The sequence below is a fragment of the Momordica charantia genome (assembly GCF_013281855.1).
Source record: "Momordica charantia cultivar OHB3-1 chromosome 4 unlocalized genomic scaffold, Mcharantia_2.0 BLBB01000004.1, whole genome shotgun sequence".
Taxonomy (NCBI): domain Eukaryota; kingdom Viridiplantae; phylum Streptophyta; class Magnoliopsida; order Cucurbitales; family Cucurbitaceae; genus Momordica; species Momordica charantia.
In genome coordinates, this window is record NW_028275162.1 from 5,687,766 (window position 1) to 5,705,886 (window position 18,121).

The window sequence follows — 18,121 nt, forward strand, 5'->3', positions numbered from 1 at the left end:
CACAGGTGCCTTCCTTTTCTTCGGATCACAAGGAATTGAGGATGTAGACATCCCATCAGCTCGCTCCATGACATGAAAACGTGCATTCACCCCAACTATCTTAGCGATAGCATTTTCCACAATTGTTGGATCGAAACTATGCCCAGATTGGGCACCAATGCTCCCCCAGCCATGGGCAACCGAAGCTAATGGAGTAAAAGTTGATTGCTAATTAGGCAGAGGGGGAAATTGCTCCTAGGGTTGTTAATGGGTCCTGCGGACGGAGCGGGTCCACTAGGTTGCCATTGGTTTGACCCTTGTCAACCTGACTACCTGTAGGGGGGCTTCCAACAGGACGGTCACCACTAGTTCTATGACCCTGGGCCTCGACCTTGGAGGTGCTTGCGACCTGATAGTAGATCTAGCGAGTATAAGTGCGATGGGCATTGTAGTGCTCCCGAGCAGGAGTGGGAGTGCGAGACAGCTAAGGACGAGTTGAGTGTGTCATTGCTTAGGTCAAGGGTGGTAGGGAATGACTTCAGAATAATACTTCTTTCCCACAGACGACATCAAATGTTTGATCTAGAATTTGAACAAGTCTAAAAACCTCGGCTCGGGTGGAAGCTGACCCGACAGATGAGGTGGAACTCTCGCAAGTGGGGGACCTACAAAAGAGAAAACACTCTAACGCCCAAGTCAGTGAATGACCGAGCTATATTCGAGAGAGAATATAGTTTTGTGTATCTTGGAATGAGGCGGGAGGTCTCTATAAATAGAGTTTCCGACTGGGCGTCCAACAAGCCTCAATGACTCTTTAAGGTTCCGGGAATCACGGTGTGTTGTCGTGGAATGTGTTGAAGAACCGATCTTGACGAAGTGTCCTTTGGTCAACAGGGCTAGTAGATCAATCTACTGATGTATGAAAGGTAAGGTTGACTTTGCCTACTTGTTAAGGAAATCGAACGGAGGATTAGTTCGGCTTGGCCTAGTATGTAAGGTCCGAGGTTACGAGCCTTTGTATATTGATTCATGTGGACTTGTCATTCTTATCATGTCAGGGACTGCCACGTGGTTGTGAGAAATCACCTCAAACCGAAAACATAGGCGATTTGATATTTTTTTTATGTAAATTTTTTCTGTACGAAGAATAATAAAATGGAATAAAAACATTTTAAAAAAGGTAACCACCATAATTTTACAGTGATATCTTTTGGGTAGTGGGTCACAAAAGGCCCATTTTGTAACATTTTCGATTTTTGTTTCTGTTTCATCTTTTTTTTTTAATAAAGAAAAAATAGAACTCGACTCCAACACTTATAGATTCAAGAATTATGAAATAAAATATTTATTTATATTGGAATAAACTGGATACAAAACAAAAAACAATATTTCTGTTGTTTTTAAAATTTCTATACAATTTTGAGAATATTTCTAAAAAATAAGAAACAAGAAATATTAGTTGTCAAATACTTATATTTCTTAATAAAATTGGAAACGATAAATAAGAAACAAGAAACGAAAACATTATTGAATGGACTATAAGGGTTCAACTCCACGATAGAGAGCCAATTCATAATTTTAAAAAAGGTTTTAAATAATAAAATAAATAAAAAGAGAAATAAACTGACCCAAAAGCTGAACATACAGGGGTTCAAACTCATGACCGCTTGCTCTAATACCATGTTAAAAATGAATAAACTACCACCTTACCCAACAATTTAATTAAGCAAATGGGTTGGGTAAATTAATTCGTCATTTACAATTCTCCTCGCTACTTTTGTAATTTAAGCCACTATTCCCAATGTTACCAATACCCTCCACAATAAGAAAATTCAAAGAAAAAGGTATTTGATCCATAATTTTCTTTCCTTATGATTTGAATAGAGAAAAATATCACTACTGCATTTCAGATCATAATTTGCATTTTTCTGACCTTTCATTATTAACTTTTTCTGCGTGATTTGTGAGAGATTACAATGCCTAACTTTGAAAGATATAACTTGTAAACTTTTCTTGGAAACAAATTATTCCAAAATAGGAGTAAGAGAAAATATCAAGGGCATCATTTGGTTGAATAGTGTAAACCAAAATAAACCCAAATAAATTAATCATAAAAAAAAAATGAGAAGAAAATGAATGCAAACGCTACAAACAAAAGAGGTTTTTGAGATAGTTGCTCAAATGAAAAGTTCAAGACTGATATGGGTAATACCTTCCATAAAATTTAGAATACCAATATTATAGGTTCAATGCCCTGTTTTAATATTTTGGTCCTTGGATTTTTGAAATTTCTATTTTAGTCCCTAATTGGCCGTCCCTGAAATTAAAAAAACAATTTTTTTTATTCTTGTTAGATTATTGTTCCATACTTACCAAATACTCGGTTTCAAGCTATATGGTTTTGAATACGTACTCATGTTAACACATCTGTATACATACTTGAAGTCATGTTATTAAGTTGTTAAAATCAAAATAAAATTAAGGAACAAAATGATTAATTTTTAAAAGTTGAGATACTAAAATAGACTTTATAGGAACTAAAGTTTTCCACCGTTGAAAGTTTGGAGGCCAAAATAGGATTATTTTTTTAGTACAACATGTGGGAGTTTGAGAATTCAAACCTACGACCTTCTTGTCGAGTATAGTTGCTTTAACCCGTTGAACTATGCTACAGCTATTAAAAGATTTCCAAGTTGTAGTTTTGGAATTTGGAGGCAAATTGGTCCCAAGTATCTTCCACTATCCCATTTTCCAGCTTGTGTTTTGGGTAAAAAATTCTCAGCCAATAGTTCAAGTTCCCTCAATATATGCTCTTCCAATTCGGTCAAGCAAGCGCACTAATCTACAATTGGAAAAAAAAAGTATTTTCAATTGTAGTTTTTGTTGGGTATTTTCAATATTGACCCATTCTTTTCTATATTCTGAAGATAAAAGTGGTGATGTACCAAACGAGTTGCTCACATATTTTGACTTTTTAAACATGGTTATTTTCTTAACATTAATTAATTATGTACGTAGTTATTATTATTTAATTAATTTTATCCGTAGGATTTCGTATACAAGATTTTAAACTATTTTGTGATTGTAATTGTATTTTTCAAAATATAGCATTACAAGTAGAGACGTTGGCATAAATAGCATAAAATACATGTATTTCAAAATGTAGCATAAAATTTAAAGTTTTACAAAAAAAATAATCCAAATTGAACTCAAACTTATGAAATATAATGTAAAACACATAAAGAAAAATCATACTTATTATATAGGTAAATTTACAAATGAAAAGTTTGTGATATTTTTTTAGAATAAAAATTAGATATAGTGATTTTTTTTTCATAAAAAACATGGAATGAGACTTCAACTTTCAATTTAAGGAAAAATTACTAATATCATAACAATTGAGCTATGCTGCATTACTAGGTAATATATTATTATTTTATTTCTCCTAGGATCGGCCATTAATAACATCTACAAGATTTTTAAATTTTAAAAAGAAATGAAATCATTACATTTTATAAAGAATCACATATATAAATAGAATAAAATAAATTTGTACTTTCAAATATAGTTTGGATAAATAACACCGATCAAACTCAAACTCAAATATAATGTAAAACACACGAAGAAAAATCACGTTGATGCTATATTAATAAAAAAATAAATAAAAGTCGTAACATTTAAAAATATATTTTTATATTAAAAATGTATATTTTTATGTCAAATTAGACATAACTCAACTGGTTAAGACATTGTAACCCCGATCAAAAAGTCGTGAATTCCAATCTCCATATTCATATGTTGTTGTTGTGTATATAGGGTGGAATTTCTCTTTTAAAAAAAAAATATAAGAGTTGATCAATAAGGACTAGTGTGATTACATTTTTATTTAATTCTTTATATTTATTGTTTCTCATTTATTCTTTTAAAATAAATGAAAATAGAATGGTAATGGATAACTATATCTTGTTAAAAAAAAAACAGAAACATGTTTGGTAACCGTTTCTTTCTTATTCTCTAAATTTTTTTATATGAAATTAAAATTAAAAATATATATGTTATATTTATTTATATGAAATTAAAAAATTAAAAATATATATCTTATATTTATTTTTTAATATTTATTATGCATTTTCTAGGCCAAGAATGATATAATAATGCTTTTTTTTATGTTTTAGGAAAAAGCTCAAAACTGTAACAAAAAACAAAAAAAATTAATTTTGTAGTTTTGGTCAAAATTTCTACACAATTTTAGAACTTTTTTTAAACTAAAAAAACAACAAGAAACAAAAATAATTACCAAATAATTATATTTCTAAAATTTAGAAACACATAAACTATTACTAATTGGATCCTAAACAAGGTGATTTCTGAAAGTGAGAATTATTTATTCTTGTCATAAGCCGAGACTTGGGAGTTAGGTCTTCCCTAGACACATTGCATGACTGGCTGCAATAATTAAAAAGGAATACGTCCTATAAAATTAAATGTATGTATGTTTAGGAGTTGTTCTTATCAAGCCAAGACTTGGGAGTCAAAATCCTTCCTAAGAATATTAAGAGAAGAGGAGGGCATTTACGACCTTATTTTTCTCTATTAATAACTTTTCTATTTAAGTTGTTATTATTTTATAATATTATAATACATACATGTATGTACATATATAATCCAAATCCAAATCAAATCAAACTCAAATGCAATCTAAAATGGATGAAGAAAAGTCAAACTTATGGTATAGGTAGAATGAAAAATGGAATGGAGAATTTTTTTCTCTCTCTCTTTTTTTTTTATACAATGGAACGGAGAGTGTAACTTTCAATTAAAAGAAAAATTACTAGTATTTTAACCGTTTGAGTCATGTTACATTCTTAGGTAACATATTATTATTTTATTTCAAATATCTTCAAATGATTCCTAGGATCAACCATTAATAACATCTCCAAGAAGTTTAAATAAAAAATCAAATCATTACATTTTATAAAGAGTCACCAATATATAAATAGATTAAAATGAATTTGATAAAATTTTGATAAAAGTAGTACCATACCAATCAATTTCAAATTCAAATATGATGTAAAACACACCTGTTAGGGGAAGAAAAATACAGAACGGACAAAGCGACAGAAGGGAAATTGCTGAAGACCGTTGACCCGGGCCAACCCAGACCGTTTGAGGTCCATAGAAGGACAAAGCTACTGCAAAGACCTGACAAGCGAACTATATAAGGGCATGACCAGACTCTAGGGCATGACTGGATTCAAGGCATAATCAGGGCATGACCAGGTCTCGGCCGAGCAAGTCTCTACCGACCAGATGTTTCTACCGACCAGGTTTCTACTGTTGACCAAGTGTCTTCTGCCGACTAGGCTTATTCTGTCAACCAAGCTTATTCTGCATACCAAACCTATTCTTGGTATCTTCTGCCGATTAGGTCTCTTCCACCGACCAGATTCGATAAACTGCACGACAACAAAAGTCAAAAGCATGTAGTAGTAGGAGCTACCTGGAAAGCCGACCCAGTCTCCAGAAATTGTGCTCAGCAAGGAGAAGTCACTTAGTTGACACGAGTAGATAGAAGAAAGAGACATAAAAGAGGACGACAAGGCTTTAAAGTACTTGAGAAAATTTTCGTTTGATACCTTAAACAAAACCTCCTCAAGTGGGGGCCAGGTGAGTAACAATGGTCAAGGAACTCGAACTGGGACAGACCTAGAAGCAGGCCGATAAGCTAGAAGCCAGTCAGTGAAACCGGGGAAGAGAATCCCAAAGGTGCTGAAAAAGGCATGCGTACAGACCTAGCAAGGTTGAAACATAAAGCAGGCAAGCCAAACCAATCAAGAAAATCCAGGGTATAAAACCATTTGGCAAAAGTCAAAATAAGTTAGAAACCCAAGGGTATTGATTCAACTCAGGGTACAAAACTGGTAGAAGCCAAATAAGTTAGAAATCCAGGGGTTCCAACTAAACTCAAGGTATAAAACCATTGGTAAAAGCTAAAAAGTTTAAAAACCCAAGAGTAAACCCTGAGGTATAAAACCGTAGGCAAAAGCCAAACAAGTTAGAAACCCAAGAGTGGTACCGCTAGCCCAGCTAAAAGTTAGATCCCGAGGCTAAAATCTAACGGTTAAAACTAACCGTATAGCAGAGCTCGAGAGACTTGTTTCAGCCAGCTATGTCAAAATATAAGACCAGCAATGAAACGACAACCGACAACGACAAAAGGGTATCGACTGGACTATAAAACCATTGGCAAAAGCCAAAAAGGTTGGAAACCCAAGAGTAAACCCTTGAGTATAAAACCATGGACAAAATCCAAACAGGTTAGAAACCAAATGGGGTACAACTAGAGCAACTAAAAGTTAGATCCCAAGGCAAAAACCTAAACAGTTAAAACTAACTGTACAGTAGAGCCCAAGAGACTTGATTACAGTCAACTACGACGAAAGAGTATGAGGCTATTCCACAGAAACAGCCACACTACCCATGGAACGACCGAGCGACAAGTACTCTCAATATATAAGTCTTAGCATTTTACTTATGCTTATTGGCTTCTATTTTGAGAGTGGGGGCTATTGTCATGGGAAGAAAGATACAGAACGGACGAAGCGACAGAATGGGAATCGTTGAAGACCGTCGGCCTGGGCCAACCCGGACCGACCCATGGCTGGCGTCGATGTGTTCTCGGCCAAAAGGTTGAGAACCCTAATTCGACTCCCCTCGATCCTCGTGCCCGTCTGATCTCGACCGTTGATCCGACATTAGATGCACGACGAAACACATGGGCCAAGAAGTGCAGATCTCCTAAAGATACTAGGGTTCAACTTCTGTAAACCCTAGGGAGATTAGGATTCAACTTCTATAAATAGGGAAGTAAGTCAAACCCTAGAGGTATGCTTACAACACCCTACACTTTATACTCAACTATTCCGTTCTAACTTAAGTATCGGAGCCCGTGTGGCAACCGGTTTTAGTGCTATTCTATTTTGCAGGTCTCATCGATCCCTTTATTTTAGAAGATTGGTGCGAGTTTGACGAGATCCCAAGAGGCCAAATTTCTGCATCAACAACACCTAAAAAAGTTCCGCTAATGCTATTTGTAAAAAAAAAAAAAGTTGTAACATTTAAAAATATATATTTTATGTAAATATGTAGTGCCAGTCTAGATATAACTCAACTAATTAAGATATGTATCCGATCAAAAGGTCACGAGTCGAAGTCGCATCCTCACATGTTGTGTGTATATATATAGAGAGAAATTTCTCTTTTTATAAAATCTAAGAGTTCATAATTAATAATGGCTAGTTTTGTAGCATTTCTATTTCGCTTGTTTATATTAAATGTTTCTCATTTATTCATTTATAATAAATGAAAATAAAATTTCATTGGGCAACTATATCTTGTTTCCTGTTTTTTATTTTTGTTTTTTATTGAAAAATCCAGAAACATAATTATTTATTATTTCTTTTTCTCTAAAATTTTAAATTAAGAAAACTAATTTTGTTATATCAAATTAAAAATTAAAAGTTTTATGGTATATATATATTTAATATTTATTATATATTTGACCAATCAAGAATGATAAAAGAATGCTTTTGCTTATATTAATTTAACTAATTAAGCATTCAAATTTTAAACTAAATTTATCATTAAAAAATTAAATATAATGATACCTCCCCATAAATATTAATAAAAAGGCAGAGAACAATATAAGTTTTGAGTGATTGCGGAGGTGGGAGAAGCATTATTTTTGGAAATAATTTAGTAGATGGTATATGGTTAACAACAAAATAAGATTTTTGTAATAGAACAAATGGAGGTGGGATGGAGATATATATATGTCAATTACCGCTGAACTGCTTGCTGCTTTGGCATGACAACAAAATAAGATTTTAACTTATATAATAATAATAATAATAATAATACATATTTACAAACATTACAAAAAAAAAAAAAAATGGAGCCACAAGATTTCCTAAGTTGTTTTGGAATTTCGTGGCAAATTGGTCCCAAGTATCTTTCACTCTCCCACAGCTTGTGTTTTGGTAAAAAGTTCTCAGCCAATAGATCAAGTCTCATCTCAATATCTTCTCTTCCAATTCGGCCAAGCAAAGCACACTAATCTACAATTGAAAAAATAAAAATAAAAAAAAAGAAAGTCTCTTTTATTGTGGTTTTTGTTGGATATTTTCAATATTGACCCATTTTTCTTCTATATTGTCAAGATAAAAGTGGTGATGTACCAAACATACCCACATTTTTAGTCTCCCTAAACATAGTTATTTTCGGTTAAAAAACACCTCTGGTCTTGTATTTGGCTAAAATAACAATTTAGTTGATAAACTATAGTTTGTAATTAACGATCAATTTAGTCCATGTACTTTTAGATCGGTAACAATTTAGTTTTTGAACTTTAATATGTAACAATTTAGTCCTTGTAATTTATAGTAACGATTTAGTCCTTATCGTGAAATTGTTTTGGTTAAGTTTTATATATATATATATATAGATAGATAAACTAAAGATGAACCAAATATGTTTATAACTAGAAAGATTAAATTGTTAGATGATAAAATTTCACACTTAATTTTAATAAAATTGTTGACGATAGGGACTACATTGTTACAAATTTTAAACTAAAGGGACTAAATCATTACAAGTTAAAATTTAGGGACTAAAATGTTACTTTAGTGAAAGTACAGAGTTAAATCGTTAGAAACTAAAGTTTAGGGACTAAATTGTTACTTTAGTGAAAGTACATGGATCAAATATTTTTTTTAATCTTATTTTTCTTAACATTATTTATGTACCTAGTTATTAATTATTATTTAATTAATTTTATCTATAGGTCTAAATACAAGATTTTAAACTATTTTATGATAAAAGATTATAATTGTACTTTTCAAATATAGCATTACGAGACGTTTGAATGAATAGAATAAAATACATGTCTTTCAAATGTAGCATAAAATTTTAAATTTTACCAAAAATTATTAATCCAAATCCAACTCAAACTCATGAAATATAATGTAAAACACGTAAAGAAAAATCATACTTCTTATATAGGCAAAACTAAAAATGAAAAGTTGTGATATTCTTCAGAACAAAAATTAGATATAGTGAATTTTTTTAATAAAAAATATGGAATGGAGACATCAACTTTCAATTTAAGGAAAAATTACTAATATTATATAACAATTGAGCTATACTACATTACTATTTTATTTCTCCTAGGATCAGCCATTGATAATATCTACAAGATTTTTAAATTAAAAAAAGAAATCAAATCATTACATTTTATAAAGAATCACATATATAAATAGAATAAAATAAATGTGTACTTTCAGATATAACAAAAGAGTTTAAAATTTAATAAAAGTAGCACCATCCTCATCAAACTCAAACTAAAATAGAATGTAAAATACACCCAGAAAAATCAAGCTCATACTATATTTATGAAAAAATAAAAGTTGCAACATTTAAAAATACTTAATATTAACGATTTCACCGATACCACTTGTTAAGGACAACCGTACCTCAAATACTTGGCTTTGCTTTTGGTTTCACCCAAAATGCCTCATACAGATGGAGATAATTATCCGCTTTTATATATCCATGATTATTCCCTTCCCTAACTAATGTGAGACTTTGTTTGTACTCTTCTTGCAAAGCCAACACTTTTCCTAGATTCATCTAGGAGGACAGAGAGATAGGCTTATATGGCGTCATGAGAAAATAGTGCTTTATACAAATTTTGCTGATCTACCCATTGTAACCCTAAACGAAGATTATTTTTTCCTTTTGCTTAGAGAATAGCACGACACTTTGAACTGGAGTGAGTTTGAAGAATTGGTGGTGTTTTTTTTTGGAAATTTAGAATCATAGAAATGACAAAGCTTTTAATAGAAAGGGTGCAATGTACGTGGGTGATTTTGCCGAATGGGATAGCACATATATTCAAACTAAACATAAAGTTGTGTTAGAAGCGAAGCAAAATGGTGCCCTCTGGAAGGAGTTTACAAACTTAACACAGATGCAGCTTTCTCATCGATTGATTTCAATGCAGGTTTGGGAATCACCATACGAGATAATCGTGTTTAAGTATTAGTTATTGAAACTAAATACCTAGAGCATGCACGTTCGGTGGATGAAGCGGAAGCGATTGCAGTAAAAGAAGGGTTGGATGTTAGCGATTGAAGTCGGAATTAACCTAATCCAACTGGAAACAGACTCTCTCCCTGTGTTTACAATCTGTTTAATAAGGACATAGATGATCTTTCAAAAGAGAGGGTTATCAACAAGAACAAAAGGTATTGCAACTATTCGGTGTTGGGAAAATTAAAACCCAAAACTTAATAAAGTCATAGATGAATTTTCCATGTCAATTCAAAAGCAAAAAAAGCAAAAGCATATCTAGATCATGAGTGTTGTTGATGGGTTTGATCTTCCAAGTCTAGATGAATCACGACTGACTTTATTAATTCTCTTAATTCAACTTTTTTCTATTAAACAGAAGTAGAGTCGTTTCTCAGCTTTGAAGGGATGGAGAGAAATCTGTAAAACGATATTTGACTTGGGGACCATAACCCCTATGTAACAGACCATGTTTTGGTCGGTTACATTGTTATTTCTAATTTGGCCTCTCATCAAATTAGAAATTAATGATGGTATCTACACATTTTACCCATGGTCAAGGTATAATTACTCCTCCGTATCAAGACTTTCACATAATTAGATCACTTCTCTTTGTCTATTTAAATAGCGAAAACATATTAAATAAATACATGTGTGGGCTCATATTATTGAAAATTCCAGCATAACTCGTTCACAACTTACCTTCACCTTCTCGAGAAGAGACGGGAATGGCGCAGCGCACCGGCTTGTGAGGTATGCTTTGAGGCAAAAGGAATTGAGAACATGGATGGAAGATTGGCCTACGGAAATGACAGGATTTCTTGCTTCTGAATGTTCGGATTCTATGTCCTAATTTAGTATTGTTTTTTCCCTTTAAAAAGAAATTAAAAACACTTTTAAAAAAATTTATAGTCAAAGGTAATTTGAAAAATTATAAAACCAAACAAAAAGCACTTGTGCTTTTAGAAGAAACATTTAAGTAGTTTTTCCCCAAAAAAGTGTTTAGAAAAAAATGTTTCACTTAAAAACATTTTCTCTACGATTAAACAAATTTCCATCGATCATCACTTTTAACCGCAAGTTCTCGAAAAATTATAGTCTAATGTCTAAAATCAAGGGTGATATATACTCAAAATCATAGTTGTTGTTTCCATAATTTATTGTTCTCTTATTTGTAACAAGATTCAAGAGTGTTGAATCCTTCTTTCTACGATGAAGGCTTGATTGATCTTCATGGTAGATAATGTATGCTTCATAATCAAACCAATTTAATTGATGTTCAATTCTTTTCTTATTTTAATTTCTTACTTTGTTCATTTTAGTCTCTGTATTTTCAAAATATTCGTTTAGTCTCTATACTTTTAATAAATGATAATTTTATTCTCTATTTGTAAAATTTTAATATAAATTCTACACCTAATGTTAAAGATCCCACATTGAATGGTTTATAATAGACATGAACTACTCCTCTCATTATTGTCCATTGGTTTTGAGATGGTTCCATGAATATTAATATGACATCAGAGCTCAAATGAGCATCCAGTCCAAAAAATAGGATCCCACCATGATCGATGAGCCAAAAGAACCACCATCTTGAGGGGCATGTTAAGGATCCCACATTGAAAAGAAAAGAGATCTTAGAATGGTTTATAATAGACATAGATTACTTATCTCATTAGCAATTGATTTTGAGATGGAATCCAGGAGTATAATGGAAACCTTTTATAAATAGAAAAAATGATATTAAAAATAAAATTAAGGAACAAAAATGGTTACTTTTTATAAGTGCGGAGACCAAAACAAACATTCTAATAGTATAGGGACTAAAATCAACTAAAAAATTAAAGTAACAAACTCACCAAAGATTAAACAAAATAAATTATTCTAAAAGCGTTATTCTTTATATACAGAGCTATTAAGCTACTCTAAGTAGAAGTGAACATATATATTTGTATAAAAAAAAATTCTTTCTTTTTTCCTAAAGGTTTTTATTTGAACAAAGTTACGTGGAGGACAACGATATTCCAATGTTTGAAGCGTGTGATGGACACTTGCTAATTTAGGATCAACAAAAAAAACATTGGTTTTCATTTTCTCTCATTTGATATGTTGAGAAATAATAGCAACCGACCAAAATTTTAAAATTTGACCATTAGAATGGTCACATTTTAAATATACTAGTAAGAAACACGTGCGGTGCACGTGAAATTTCATAGTTTCTATTTCAATGTTTAAAAATATAAAATTTAATTAAATAGTTAAAATTTATAATCTAAGTTGGTTTTTTTTATCTCCAAATATTTACCTCACCAAGTTTTTTCGTATTTTCAATGTTTATCTCATAAAACAACGTCTCAAAAATTCTCATCACCCACTGATGCGGTTAGTGTGACTAAAAATATTATTCTTCAATTACTTAAATTTTTTTTCTAAAAAAAACACATATTCATGGATTTTTCATCCTTTTTTCCCTAAACATAACAATACATAAAAGTAAATAAAACTTTGTTTCAATTTCTTATTTGAGTCATTGAAAAAAAAATGACAAAAAAAAATAGTGAGAGATAGAGATGCGTTCAGGACAACCGTTCTTTGCCATGTTCGAGTTCCGGTCCAATTCCTTGCCCTAGTTCGTTGGGAATGCCAACCGCAGCCATGTTCCGATAGATTGCTCCGGCTATTTTCATCACACGATGATCACCTTATGAAGGAGGAGGTCATTGAGAGAGTCCTCGCGGTTATCAAGTGTCATCCCAAAGTGGATCTGTCCAAGGTGATTCTATCTTATCACTCATTTTCTCTTTCCTTTTTCCAGTTGATTGAGTTGTTTGGAAAAAAAATAACTAAAAAAGTTGAATATTCGATCAAACAATCTAACTATATATAAGAAAACACAAGACATTGACTAAAGGAGAAAATTAATATACGGAAAGAGAAAAGAAACTCAAGTTTTGATGGAGAAAAAGTTGGGAGAAAGAGTAAGAAAAAACTCTTTATATAGTTGTAGAAAATAAAAGTTACGAAACTTTTGAAATTCCTTATTAATTATAATTCAAAATAAGTTATAACTTTTTAACATAGAAATAAGGAGACAAAACTCTCATTATTCTGACTCTTTATATTCTAACCTTTAAGTTTGAGAGTTTATTAGAAAGAGGAAATAAATTTGAGAAAAAGTAAAATTTGGAATGATGGAGATTACATATTTTAAAAGAAATGAAAAAAAAGGAAAAGTGGCGTGGGAGGGAGAGAGAAAAATTTATATTTGAACGACAAAATTGCCCTAAAAATATCAATGGAAATGTTGAAATTAAAAGGGCAAAATAGAAAGAAAAAAAAGGGAAAGTGGCATGAGAGGGAGAGAGAAAAATTTATATCTGAAGGACAAAATTACCCTTAAAATATCTATGGTAATAATGTTGAAATTAAAAGGGTAAAATAGGGAGAAAAAGTTTCTCCCTATGGCCCCTTTTATATATACTATAGATATGCATGTATGTAAAGTTACATTAATATGGTTGGTTGGCATTATGATGTATTAATTTTTTTAATTACATCATGTGACATGCAGGGATTCTTAACCCTATGTCCTTTTATAGGGATTTTAGAAGAAATTAAATAAGGTTTTAAATAAGTGTAGCCTCATCGTCGGGTAGCCGATCCAAATCCAGCTCAATCCCGATCTAAATCTAAGGTTAACGTTTGACTAATCTGGTCCAATTTAGTAGATTCATTAATTAAATTGGATACAAATATTTGTTTCTCTAATTAGATTGGCCCGCCCAATTGAATAAAATTAAATATAACAAATTATATATATATACATATATATATATATATCAATTAATTATTGTGTAGTATCATTTACATACCTTTATGACATTTTTTTCTTTATGTTAAAATATAAAAGAAACAAAAATGCAATTGAGCTTTTTAAAAATAAAATTATTTAAGTCGTAAAAATATGATATATTTAAGCTTTCTCGATAACCATTTGAAAAAGTAACAAAAATGGCATAAAATAATAAAAGTTAAAAAACACTTTTACTCCTGTACTTTCGCTAAAGTAACAATTTAATCCCTAAAATTTAGTTTGTAACGATTTAGTCTCTGTAGTTTCAAATTGGTAACAATTTAATTCTCGAACTTTAATATGTAACAATTTAGTCATTGTAATTTAAAGTTAGTTAACGATTCAGTCCTCATCATAAATTTTTTTTGTTAAGTTTCTTGTATGTATAGATTGATAAACTAAAGAGGGACCAAATATGTTTATGAATTAGAAAGATTAAATTGTTATATGATAAAATTTGACACTTAATTTTAATAAAAATTTTTACGATAGGGATTAAATTATTACAAATTTTAAACTACAAAGATTAAATCGTTACAAGTTAAAGTTCAGGGACTAAATTGTTACTTTAGTGAAAGTATAAGGATTAAATGTGTTTTTTAACCAAGAATAAAATAAAAACATAAATTCTGTTGGAGGCGAATCCTGGCCTGCCACGTGTCATGATCGAAAAGGTGAGCTGGTTAAACACGGGCGAAATGGAGAAGTCGACTCCAAAATACTCAGGTCAACAGTCAAGGTAGGACTTATAATGCCGAGCTGAGCTAATATAAAGTCCGTAACAGTGTCCCTTCCGTACCCGACAACACGCCGCGATTTTAAGGTGTGTCAGAACCCCTGTCGGGCCCAGTTTCTATAAATAGAAACCTTTGCCTTAAATGCAAGGTACGCAATCCTAAGTAGACTCGGCAGGTTAGCTCGGACTAGGACTAACTTGCTCGTCGGAGTGCTAACTTTGTTTTCCAGGTCTCAAAAAGTGTTCAGAGAAAGGGTGGGACCGTTGGCCATAGTTCGTCCTGAGCATTCCCATCTAAATCGTATTCGAGCTCGGTCAATTTCGGGCTCAAACAAATTCTAAAATTTAGAAAGCTTGGTTTGAAAAAAGGTTAAGAAAATAATTTTAAATAATTTATTATATCGGCCAATTGAAGTCCGAAGCTTCGATCCAATTTTGACCCATTGAGTTAGACTTATAGATTGAATTATGAGCTTAGGGTTTAAACAACATTTCTATTATATTATAAAATATCAAAATCGAAAAAAAAAAATCACTAATGTGAATACATGCATAAAATTAATAATAAAAAGAGTTTAATTTATTTAGAAAAAGTGAAATTCTCATTTATTAATTTAAATATTGAATTTATTAAATTTTATGACTTTTCTAGAAATATTCATCATATTTTATTGTTGCGATTTCTATATAAATTGAGATATCGACATTTTCATCCACTGAGATTTAAAACCTCAATTAGTTATTATACTAAAAGAGGTTTGAAATATACAACTATTTAAATTTTAGATCAAAACATTCATTTCTAAGAATAATACATTTTTCGTCAAAGCGATAGCTCATCGTTAATTTGCATATATCTTCAATTAATATTGTGAGTTCGATCCTCTAGCAGATACCCGCATGTACTAAAAAAAGAAAAGAAATCCATTTTTCATAAATTTAATCCATGGCTTCCTTCCTCTTTCAGAAAGAGCACATGCGACTCCCATTGGCCATTGGTAAATGCACATATTCACCATTAAAATTATACTTTCCATGGCTTACCCGACGGTGACCGCAAAGTGTCAAAAGTCCAAAGGGGATGTTTTGGTTTAAAATAATGCATTCATTTTACCACTTCAAACTCTTTGCTTGCAATAGCCAACTTATATCCTCACTTTACCATCTTCACAATTTTATTACCAAATACACTCTACTGATTTATTTTAAATTAATATTGTATACTTTGATAATTATACTTTTTAAGAGTATTTAGTGCAAATGGTAGTTTTGGTGATGTTGATCGAGTAGGGCAAAAGCGCATCTTCAAGACACAATTTTATTGTTTTAAAAAGTGGTCTACTGATCAGGGGATAAATGAGATGCTGGTTAATAATTTTCTATCCGTTTTTCTCTAGAAATTGTCCTCTAGGTGGTAGAAAAAAAAATTCAAATCATACTTGAAATAGTTTTTTGAATAGACAATTTCATACGTCAATGTCCCCAATGAATAGTTTGGGTGACTTGGGACCTCAAGGAATATTCTTAAGTATCTTGGGTTCATGTCATATGGAACGCAACTCCACCCAGAAATGACTCCTTACATAGGTATGAGTATGAGGACAGTCCCTAGGTATAACGGTATAAAGGCTAAAGGGCCGTCGACTTTCGGATAATCAATAAAGACTCTCACGAACTTCAAAGTAATTTTAAAATAATTATTAGTAGTTTCCCAACCTCCTCTATCCTTTCCCCACCCCTCTCAACCCTCAATCTATAAATAGCTCCACTTCAAGCTCCTTTCTTCATCCAAAGTGCCTAAAGATCTCATAATTTTAGAGACAAACAATGCATTTTCTCAAACTCATTGGCCTTTTTCAACTCTATCTTCTCATCATGACCCTTTTGGTCAAGTCTTCCAATGCTCAAAATTCAGCTCAAGACTACATTAATGGCCACAACTCAGCTAGATCACAAGTTGGTGTTGGAAATATCACATGGAACACCACTCTTGCTGCTTATGCTCAAACATATGCCAACTCTAGGAAAGGAGATTGCCAATTGATGCACTCCAATGGACCTTACGGCGAAAACCTCGCGAAGGGCAACAATGGCTTCAGTGGTTCGACTGCAGTCAACTTGTGGGTGAACGAGAAGCCTTACTATAGCTATAGCAACAATGCGTGCAACGGGGGCGAGTGCCTCCATTATACACAAGTTGTTTGGCAAAGTTCTTATCGTGTTGGGTGTGCTAGAGTTCAGTGCAACGATGGATGGTGGTTCGTGTCTTGCAACTATGACCCTCCGGGCAATTGGGAAGGGGAATGGCCTTATTAGCTACCCTTTAAATTAAACTAAAAGCTTCAGTTTCTCAAGCCTTTTAGTATGATATAAATAAAGTTTATATATGTCGTACTAATGTAATGGAAATCAAAATAAAAAGGTAAGTAGTAGTTTGATGCAAGATTATCCTATATGATGCTATGCATCTAATAGTCAGTGATCATGAAAGAGTTTGTTATGATGTAAAAGATATGTCTAAATATATATATATATATATTTAGGAGTTGTTTGATAACCTTTCCTGTTTTTTGTTTTTAATTTTTCATTTTATGAAAAACACGCTTGTTTGATAACCCAATTTTTTGTGTTTTGTTTTTTTTTTTTAAACATTTTGAAGAACAAGAGGTCATGAGTTTGAATCTCTCACACTCTCTTGACAATATGCTCAAAAAAGGAAAATAAAAAAAAGCTAAAGATGGTACCCTTGTATTTGATATGTTAAAAGAAAAAGAAAAACATATTTTATTAATATATAGGTTAAAAAACACATTTGATCCCTGTACTTTCATTAAAGTAACAATTTAATCCCTGAACTTTAACTTGTAACGATTTAGTCCCTGTACTTTCCCTAAAGTAACAATTTAGTCCTTGAACCTTAACTTGTAACGATTTAATCCCTGTACTTTAAAATTTATAACAATTTAGTCCCTATCGTAAAATTTTTTTATTAAAATTAAGTGTCAAATTTTATAATATAACAATTTAATCTTTCTAATTCATAAACATATTTGGTCCCTCTTTAGTTTATCAATCTATACATGCAAGAAACTTAATAAAAAAAAAATCACGATAAGGACTAAATCGTTACCAACTTTAAATTATAAGGACTAAATTGTTACATATTAAAGTTCAAGGACTAAATCGTTACCAATTTGAAAGTACAAGAACTAAATCGTTACAAACTAAAGTTTAGGGACTAAATTGTTACTTTAGCGGAAGTACAGAGACAAAAAGTGTTTTTTAACCTAATATATAAGATATACTGATAGAAATTTGAATAAGATTAAAGTAATATAATATCTTTTTTTAACCTACAAAACCGTTAAACTATTTATATCCTCTGTGATATCGAAGTGCAAGTACCCAATATCCAGTAACAGTTG

General features: G+C 31.5%; 1 protein-coding gene across 1 annotated transcript; it reads left to right on the forward strand.

Moving 5' to 3' along the window:
- Positions 1-16,471: 16,471 nt before the first annotated feature.
- Positions 16,472-17,228, forward strand: LOC111017382 (pathogenesis-related leaf protein 6-like). The gene has a single exon (XM_022293130.2). The coding sequence runs from the start codon at positions 16,524-16,526 to the stop codon at positions 17,010-17,012; it is 489 nt and encodes a 162-aa protein (XP_022148822.1). The 5' UTR covers positions 16,472-16,523; the 3' UTR covers positions 17,013-17,228.
- Positions 17,229-18,121: the final 893 nt, after the last annotated feature.

Bases quoted from the DNA above. Each gene is read 5' to 3' on its own strand.
- LOC111017382 (XM_022293130.2), top strand. From the start codon at position 16,524: ATGCATTTTCTCAAACTCATTGGCCTTTTTCAACTCTATCTTCTCATC.